The 10,154-nt window shown below is 35.3% G+C and overlaps 1 protein-coding gene across 1 annotated transcript; it reads right to left on the bottom strand.

Moving 5' to 3' along the window:
* Positions 1–1,215: 1,215 nt before the first annotated feature.
* On the bottom strand, positions 1,216–2,145 carry LOC123390358 (olfactory receptor 4P4-like). The gene has a single exon (XM_045074285.1). The coding sequence runs from the start codon at positions 2,143–2,145 to the stop codon at positions 1,216–1,218; it is 930 nt and encodes a 309-aa protein (XP_044930220.1).
* Between the last annotated feature and the right edge of the window lie 8,009 nt (positions 2,146–10,154).

Below are 10,154 nucleotides of genomic sequence, written 5' to 3'. Positions count from 1 at the left end.
CTGTCAAATAAATAATAAATGAAATCTTAAAAAAAAAAGGGGGGGGGAGTGGTGGAATTGGTATTGATGATGAGGTGACATTTGTTTGTTTGACACAATGGGACATGAATGATCACTATTTGGAACACAATCCATTTCTTAAAATTTCTATAACTAATAGTAAGTGTTAATTTAAAAAAAATGAAAAGAAAAACAAGAAAAAATGGCAGGACCATTAAAGATTCAGAATGTCAAGAATGAAGATTTGGTACACCTTAGTAGATAATGAGCCCCAATATTAAAGGTTAACCTTAAATCAAAGGGAAGAGTGAGTAGGCAGTGCAAGAAAGAAAGGGATAAATGTTAACTTAAATCTAATGACCAATCATAGAAACAAGGACCCTTGTAGCAATGTAACAGTGTATTGAGTGATTTTAAAGCCTGTTCTTAATGTTACAGGTCTTTCCGGAAGGATTATAACCTGAACCAGAAGAGAAACTAACACAAAATGAACTTTGTCCAAATGTTGAGGATATTATGTTTCCTTTCTGAAAGGGAGAGAGGGAAACTAGGCTCAAATATCATACAGAAGAGTGTTTATGAATGCTGAATAGCTCATGTACCTATTACCCTCAGCTCAAAAACCTACTATATATGCTCTCTTCTGAGATGCTGGAAGTAAAAACTACCTATATTTCTAATCTATCAGATGATTTCCTATTGTTTCTATCAACAGGGGTACACACTCCAGTGATAGTGGAAGTCAAGAGGAGGAGAAAAAAAAGACTTCATTACATGTTGAAGATAAAGTATTTAATCAAGGAATACTTTGGACTAGCATGTGAGAAGATTAGAAGCAGAATGAAATGAAAAAAATAAATGAAAATTGTCTAATCATCAATAATATTATAATAATGTTGTATGGTGACAGATGATAATTAGACTTCTTGTGAGGATAATTTCAAAGTGTACAAAAATGTTGAATCACTGTGATGTATACCTGAAATGGACAGATGCTATATGTCAATAATACTTCAGTAAAAAAGAATAAAAAAAGTCTTTAGAAAATAATAAATTTATCCAGTCAGGAGAGGTCTGAGGAAATGCTAAAGATTCTGAGCTCCAACTGTGGCTGGCTTTTGCAGTCATGATATACTCTGTGTATATCATTTCTTCTTACTTCTAAGGCTCAAAGTAGAACCCTAAAATGAAATTCTAGAATGTTCTTAATACAAGTTACTTCCCTCCCCAAAATAAATGATGATACCACATTTTCTTCACTGCATTCTTCATTTCCATGTTTCTCAGCGTGTAGATCAGAGGGTTGAACATGGGGGCAATGATGGTGTAGAAAAGAGCAAACACTTTGTCTTCTGGGAAAGTTGTGGCGGGCCGAATGTAAATGAAGAGAATAGGCACAAAGAACAGAACCACAACTGTGACGTGGGAACTGCAAGTGGAAAGAGCTTTGGAGCGGCTCTCTGCAGGGTAAGCCCTAAGGGTATATAATATCAGAAAATAGGACACCATCAAAATCACAAAAGTCACCAGAGCAATCAGTCCTGAATTAACAACGACCAAGAGACCAATTCTGTCCGTGTCCGTGCAGGCCAGCTTTAGTAAAGGATACACGTCGCAGAAGTAGTGATCGATCTCATTGGGGCCACAGAAGGGTAGGAAGATGGTGAGGAGGAACTGACTGGCAGAGTGGATTAAGGCCCCAGTACAGCAGGCTGTGATGATTGCGTGACACCTCTCTTTGCTCATGATGACGGTGTAGTGCAGGGGCTTACAGATGGCCACGTAGCGGTCATAGGCCATCCCTGTGAGGATGAAGATCTCCACACCTCCAAATAAATGTGTGGTAAAAAGCTGTGTCATGCAGTTACTGTAGGAAATGGTCTTCCTTTCTGCCAGTAAATCAGCCATTAGTTTAGGTGTCACTGTTGAGGTGTAGCAAAGGTCGGAGAGTGAGAGGCAATTAAGGAAGAAATACATGGGTTGGTTCATTAGTGGACTGCACGTGATAGAAATTATTATGAGTAAGTTTCCCACCCAAATAGCAATGTAGCAAAATAAAAATAATACAAAGCAGAGGATTTCAATGTTCTCATTTTGAGAAAGTCCCATGAAAATAAACACAGTGACGTTATTCTTGTTTTCCATGATCCAGTGCCATAAAAATGCTTAACAGTCTCCTGAAAAGACATATTGCACAAGTTAGTGCCGAACATGTGCATGGAGAATATAGATGATGACACTGACATCATGAAGCTCTATTTAATGGATATGATACGATATGATATAATTTTTTTCTGATTAGTCTCATGAAGATTTCCATAAGTCAGTTTTTCAGGATATTATGTTCGATCTTGACATTACGTTTTATGAATGAATTCAATCAGTAAATTAAAAAAAGTTTAATAATTATTATTAGTTGCCAAATGTTTTCTATTCTAAAGAAAATATACAACAAAGTCCTTATAAAGGAAATTTTTCTGGATCCTTCCAAACACACATTTGTTTTTGTTTTTGTTTTTGTTTTTGTTTTTTTTAAGATTTTATTTGACAGATCACAAGTAGGCAGAGAGACAGGCAGACAGAGAGAGGAGGAAGCAGGCTCCCTGCTGAACAGAGAGTCCCATGCGGGGCTCCATTCCAGGACCCTGGGATCATGACTGGATCCTTAACACACTGAGCCACCCAGGTGCCCCCAAACACACATTTGTTAAAGAGGCAAGTATAAGTCATTAAAGTTGCTGTTAAATGATATCGAAGCAAATGTTAAGCTTGGCAATGGTCACTAGTGGACTTATATGCTTCCCCAAAATAGTTTCAGATTGAGGTAGAAAATGAACTTAGAGATTTATATGATAGAAATATATGTACAAAGTGGAAGATAGAAAATCTCTGCAGGAGGCCTCTGAGTTGGTTTGAATAATTTTTTGATTGCTTGTTTATCTTACTTAGTGATTTAGGACAGTAGGATGCTGATCTTTTGTATCAAATGTTTATTTTTATATCAGATATCAATACAAATCATATATTTAAAGGAACCACAGAATAAAGAGAGAGTTAAAACTAAAATGATGAGGCACCTGGGTGGCTCAGTGGGTTAACCTCTGCCTTCAGCTCAGGTCATGGCCTCAGGGTCCTGGGATCTAATCAGCTGTTGTGTTCTCTGCTCAATAGGAAGCCTGCTTCTCTCTCCACCTCTGCCTGTCTCTCACCCTACTTGTGCTCTCTCTCTCTCTCTCTGCCAAATAAATAAAATCTTCACAAAAAATAAAGCTAAAAAGAAGAACTGAAGGCAGTTTACCTTTGTGGTTTTTCTCCGACTCAGTGTACCATAATTCACAAGTCAATTTCTTCCCATCAGTCCAAATTATAGTATGAAATTATTTTCGATATTCATCCAAAACATATCTTTTGCCAAAACCTTAAAGAATATTGAAACTTCATAACTCAAAGAAAAAATGTATAAGAAAATGTTTATATGAAGACAAACATTTGGGACCTAGACCCCATTACTAATTATACCAGTATATAACTTTGGATACCAATTTTTTTTTTTTTTTTAATTTAAATCATCGTGTTTGGGGTGCCTGGGTGCCTCAGTGAGTTAAAATCTCTGCAGTCAGCTCTGGACATGATCCCAGGGCCCTGGGATCAAACCCTGCTTCGGGCTCTCTGCTCAGCAGAGAGCCTGCTTCCTCCTCTCTCTCTGCCTAATTGTGATCTCTATCTGTCAAATAAATAAATAAAATCTTTTAAAAAGTCATCTTGTTTGTAAAATAAAAAAAAATGACTGAACTTTGCCACAAAATGGTTGAGAAACTCAAAAAAAAATCAAGAAATGACCCTTGCTTTATTAACCATAAGAGTGTAAGTGCTAGTGTTACCTAATCAGTAAGGCTGTCAATAATGAAGTCTCATAAATATGATTCCATGTAGGAAATAAAATTTTAATGCCTTAAAATTATTTTGAGCAAGAAGGTAACATCGAGATTGGCACTAACTTAATCTCCTAGTTCTAAATAGAAGGGATTTTAATTAAAGGTATGTAGAAAATACAGGGACACCTGGCTGGCTGGCATACTGGAGCATGAAACTCTTAATCTTGATTTGTGAGTTTGAGCCCCATGTAGGGTATAGAGATTACTTAAAGAAATCTAAAAAAAAAAAAAAAAAAAAAAAAGAAAAGAAAATCTTAAAAAATTAAAAAAAATTAAAAAGCATATAGAAAATACATATAATAAATGAAGATAGCTTCAATCTCTTCATTTACCAGTTATATTAAACCTACAGGATTTGATATGTGAAGATACAGGCAATTTAGTTGCGGTTGACCATGGCTTCTGCTAACTTAGACTCTCAGTGCTAACGAAAAAATAACATTGAATTGGTAACCCATGATCCAATTGTTTTTCTATAAATTTTGAACTCAAAAGGCATCATTAATATTTACCATCTTTCTTTAGAAGTTGTGATATATCTTCTGCCCTAAACTTGTTGCTACAGTTTCTCATCAATTATTTTTTAAATTCTCCCCTTATCACTTTCTTTTAGAGGTTAATTGTATCACACACCAAACATAAAATTCCTTTGTAATGGGGCCTTAAAACAAATGAGTTTATTTATTTGGTACAATTTTAAGATTTAGAATTAGTGTAGCAAGAATCACTGAAAAGTTAGATTTCATGCCCTCCAATGATGCCATGAAAAATTTCTTCTTACCTATAAATAAGTACCCCCCTATTTTTGAAATAATATTTAAAACACTTGTTTGGTCATTTTTTAAAGTAATTGCTTGTTCCTTTAAATAGACAGAAATAAAAACATTATCTTAATCATGTGCATAGAAATAAACAACCACCTGAGTTGTTTTTCTTTTTCCCCTTTCCCAAAATTAAACAAAATTTTACCAAAACCTGAAATTAATCCCCTATACAAATTAGTTGTCAGAATATGTAGGTAAAGCCCATCATTCTGTCTTCATCTGATAAAAAATTAATTTTCCAACTGATGAAATGTGGTTTAACCTCATAGCAAAACAATAATGTTAAATATGTGGTAGAATTTTCTATTTTCTCCAAACTCCAGTCCATAGATAATGCTTCATTTCACTCTTTTCTTTCTTTTTTTTTTTTTTCATTTCCCTGTTCTGCAAACTTCTGTGGTTTATCAAGTATGAACGACCACATATATTTCTAGCTTTTCAATATTATTTAGTTAAAGATTTATTTATTTATTTATTTAAGAGCACAGGAGCAGGGGAGGGGAAAAGAGAGAGGGAGGGAATCCTCAAGCTAAATTCCCACTGAGCACAGAGCCTGATCCTAGAACCTGAGATCACTACTTGAAGCCAAAACCGAAGAGTTGACGCTTAGCACTCTCTGAACCATGAGGCGCAACTCTAGCTTCTCAATTTTAGAGTGCAAGAGGACCTCTGATTTCTATTGTCAACTTAGTCATCAATTTTCAGTGTGATCCCCAAACTTCATTACCCTCAACACATTTGTTTGTCTAAAATAGAGGCAAATTCTTTGTTCCCTAAATAAATTAGAGAGTTGTGAGTTTCAAATTTAGAAATAGATGTATGAGTACTTTGAAAAAAAAATACTATCTAAATGAATATGTTATTAAGATCAGTTTGATGCACGTACAAGAGTAGTAATACCTTACGGATATAACAATTAGTTAAAAATGTCCTGATAAAAGTATATATAGATCACCTAAATAGTATTTAGCAAAACAGAATTTGAAATCAGAGTTTTCTGAATCTAGAGCTTGAGTCCATGTCCATACCTGGAACAGAAGAAATTTAATGTTAAAGACCCCTTTCCTCCAATTATTTAATTATTTCATGCAAAGCCAGATAACCTCCAAAATCGTAATCCTTAAACCATTTCAGATTTCATGCAAAGCCAGATAACCTCCAAAATCGTGATCCTTAAACCATTTCAGCCATTCTAATATCGATATGCAGATGATGAAAAAATGAGATAATAAATTACAACAAACTATCTTAGTCTATAAAATGCAGAAAAATATTCAAAACAAAACTGCAATCTCAATCTGTTCCTCTTTCCTGCATATGTAGCCCAATTACAAAGAGTAAGAGTAGAGAATAAAAATCTGTTATTTTAGAGAATGCAATTTATTCTTAGAGAATACAATGCGCTGAATATTGTCATGTCCTTGGATACGCTTCTCCAGCCACAAATAGCTCCTCTGTAAGAGCAGTGGTTAGAAGAAAGAGGTCATCATTTACTTCCTGCTGTAGTTCTCCCCTCACTGTAGGAACTTGTGTTCACTTGTTCTAGAGGCCCCTTCTTAAAGAGGATAAATCTAGTCTTGAAAATTTATATGTTTCAGTTAAGATTTTGCTTAAACTTTGGGCTTTCTGCTATTGTCAAAATTTTTTGAAAAAAACCTTGATCATAATGAACATAATAAATTCGGGGTTTGCTATGAATCATCATATGGCCTCAGTTCATTACTTTACTACACCATCAGTAGGTTTAAAGTCTAATGGAATAATTTGTACATACACATATAACATAAACTTTTTAAATTCTCCTAATAATTCTGAGAAGTAAATAGTTCTAATAAGCTCATTTAAGAAAATGAAAACTGAGGGGCGCGTGGGTGGCTCAGTGGGTTAAAGCCTCTGCCTTCACTAGGGTCATGATCTCAGGGTCCTGGGATCGAGCCCCGCATGGGGCTCAATGCTCAGCAGGGAACCTGCTTTCCTTCCTCTCTCTGCCTGCCTCTCTGCCTAATTGTGATCTCTGTCTGTCAAATAAAATAAAATCTTAAAAAAAAAAAAAGAAAATGAAACTGAGTTTATAGAGAAAATAAGTAATTAGCCCAAACCCATAGACATAATTAGTAGAGTTTGACAATCTTAAACAACATGTCTCATTTGCTAATATATTTAGCAAAACATTATGTACTTACCATACTAATTTGATACTTAGTGTATACTCAGTGAGTATTGGATAATCTAATAACTTAAAAAAGTGCCTCACTGACCCCAATATTTCCATTTTTTAACTTGTGCCAAACTAAACCTAATATAGTCTTAAGTTTTGTGATCCTAAATTCCCAAAGGACACAGAGAAAGTCTTAAATTCTGTCTTGAAATACTAAGAGTGTTTGCACAAATTTAGCTCTCAGTTCTCACCAAGTATTCCTGATCTGTATAATGCTTGGCATGTACTGTTTTTTTTTCTCGGATCATCATATTGGCAATGGATAAGTACATCATTGGTGGGTACATCTATCTCCTGAGACTGTTGTGGGATAAAATGTGGAAGTTACCCAGTACATTTTAGGAACTTCATAAATATTTCTAATTATTTTATCTTTGTTCTATATCTTGTTAAATACAGGTTACTGATTATTTAAACCAATAGTCAGCAAATGTTTGTAAATAATTACAAGAAAAAGCTTCAATGATTTCAAATGGTCTGTAAATAAAATACCCCATAATTGAAATTATTGTCCTAAAGCTTATTCCCAGAAACAAGGGCAGGCAACAAAATTAACAGAGAGAAGAGAAACAAAAAGAAGATAAACAGAGACTCAAGTTTTGAGATATTTGCATTTGATTTTTTTGGCGACCTGAGTAAGGTCTTAGGTTAACGTAATTCTTGAATTATTGGAGCTTGTTTGTTTGTTTGTTTTGAGGAAGGAGTTATCAATACTCATGATAGGGTTAGTGCAGGGAGTTTATTTGTCCTTTCATTTTGGGCTTTATCACTTTCCTAGCAACCTGTGAATCACTTTTTCTTAATCAATGCTTTTTCAGCTTCCCCCCCACAACTTATAATTTTTTTTTTTAATTTGAAATTTGTTATCCACCTAAGCATCACTCCCCGTTGCTGTCTGCCTGTATCTTAGACTGTTGTATGGCACTTTCAATGGGCAGTACTTTGAATTTATCACCGCCTCAACCTCAAAACAAGCTAGTCTATAAAATTCAGAGAAGATGCCTGTATTCAACTTTAACTGAAAGTCAGTCAGCTAGCTATACAATGGAGGCAAAATATACTTAGTGGATCTCACACAGTCAGGCAGGATAATGGGAAGGGAAGAGAAATAATTCACCTCATGTTCTTTCACTTTTTGTGGATCCATTCCTACTTCTTCCTTCTGGTGTCCCCCCTTTCTTCACTGAAATTCTGTGAAGCAGGCTCACTGAAAGCAGGCTCCCCACTGACCAGGGCTTGAAACTGTCCAGAGCATTTCATGTCAGCTTCTTGAATTCACATGTCACTCAGTGCAACTCATCAGCCATTCACAGAAAGAAAGCTGGTATTATTTTAAAGACAACTGACATCGCTCAACCAACATTCCCACAATGAGACATATATTCAGAGCAACAGTTGGAAGTCAAATGGAATAATTTTATATCCAAAGGAATCAAATCACAATCTATATTTTCATCATTAAAATTACCCCTAGAGATGCCCAAGCTCACATGATTAATTAATACTTTATAGAGAGTACATTATAAATTACATTTCTCTTATCCTAGAGCACTCTTCTTTCCAAGAAATTTGGGTTTACCTTCCCAAATAGAAGTTCACCAGGTTGATTTCCTTTAGATATAAGTTGACAAAGTGCAGCTAGGATTGGATCCGGATTATAAACAGTGTGCAAGCCACAATTAATGTTGCATGCCATTTAGGAATTTGTCATTAGAAATTCCTCCAGGGCACCAGGGACCATATTCTCCTGCACTTAAGGAATTCTGTGATGAAAACAAACTTGAGGTCCTAATCCTTTCTCTGATCTCCATAAACTGACAGAAGTTTAGACATCCTTGGCCCTCATGGTAACAAATGGTCTTCATCTCTGCTCAAAAACTGTCTTTATTGTAGTTTCTAAGAGAATGACAGTGAGTTATAAAGTCCTTCCAAGTATATAGGTAAATTTCTGGGAAAATTATAAAAACTAATAAAGCTTAATATTATTTTGTATTATTTTTGGTTTAGAGAAAAATAAAGATTTATTTTTAGAGAAAGACTGAAAAAGAGCACTAGCAGAGAAACAGGCAAAGGGAGAGGGAAAGAAACCTCAAGAGGCTCCCCACTGATACAGGGCTTGATCCCAGGACCCTGAGATCATGAGCTGAATAGAAATCGGGAGTTGGACCCTTAAGGGACTAAACCACTGAAGTTTCCCTGATTTAGAACATTTTTAAAAGTTATATGAAAAAAGAACATTTGCATTTGAGCAAAACTTTCATTTGAAAGTCTTTAAATGAGGGTTTGTTGCGTGTTATACACTAAGTGCTCCTGTTTAATCTTCACAAAGACTCACTGTGTTTTTTTTTTTTTTTTTTGATCCAGAAGAAAACTCTGTAACAGCTAAGATAAATACTGACTAAGGTTGCTAGACAAGGAGGAGATTGCATGTCAGGGTCAAGAGAATAGTTAGTTTCTTAGGAAGGGGAGCGGTGAGGACAGGATGGTTGACTGTGGAGATGTGGCAGTGTTTCTATTTTTTATTCATATGAAGATTACAGGGGTATTCCTGCCCAGTTCTCTATCCCAACCCCAGCCCACAGCTCTCTCTTTCTAAGTATCTTTATGTATTCTATTTCATAAGTTAAATATGAAAAGAATATATAACAATACAACCCTAAAACCATATTCAAGGCACTGAAGCGACCCAGGGTAGAGGTGTGAGGTTGGATTTGCCTTCAAAGAATTAACTTGAAAAGCAAGTCCAGGTGTTTCATTTTGGTCCAGTCTATTGCCACTCTCCTCGGGAGATCTGGTTTTTGTGTTTGTTTGTTTGTTTGTTTTTTGGTATTTTTTTAACCTTATTGAGGAATCATTGACAAATGTATTGAGGTGGACAGTGTGATGATTTTATATGCATATATACATTGTGGAATTATAATGAATACATTATTACCATCACTTTATATTATAGTTCACTACTGTTTTTTTTGTGGCAAGAATGTTCCACTCTCTGTATTATTAACTGTCATCACCATATTGTGGTTACCTCTTCAGAACTGACTCTTCTCCTAACTGGAAGAATTCTAACACTTAACTCAAAGAAAACTTCCCCAGTCTATGTCATGTTTTCACCAGTATTCTATTCTTAGCCCAGAACGTCCATGGGTGCCCAGGCCTCCCCAGTCCTCTCCAAAC

This window comes from Mustela putorius, unplaced genomic scaffold (genome assembly GCF_011764305.1).
Source record: "Mustela putorius furo isolate JIRA1106 unplaced genomic scaffold, ASM1176430v1.1 tig00537331_pilon_pilon_pilon, whole genome shotgun sequence".
Classification (NCBI taxonomy): domain Eukaryota; kingdom Metazoa; phylum Chordata; class Mammalia; order Carnivora; family Mustelidae; genus Mustela; species Mustela putorius.
This window is presented reverse-complemented; position numbering and strand designations above follow the sequence as displayed.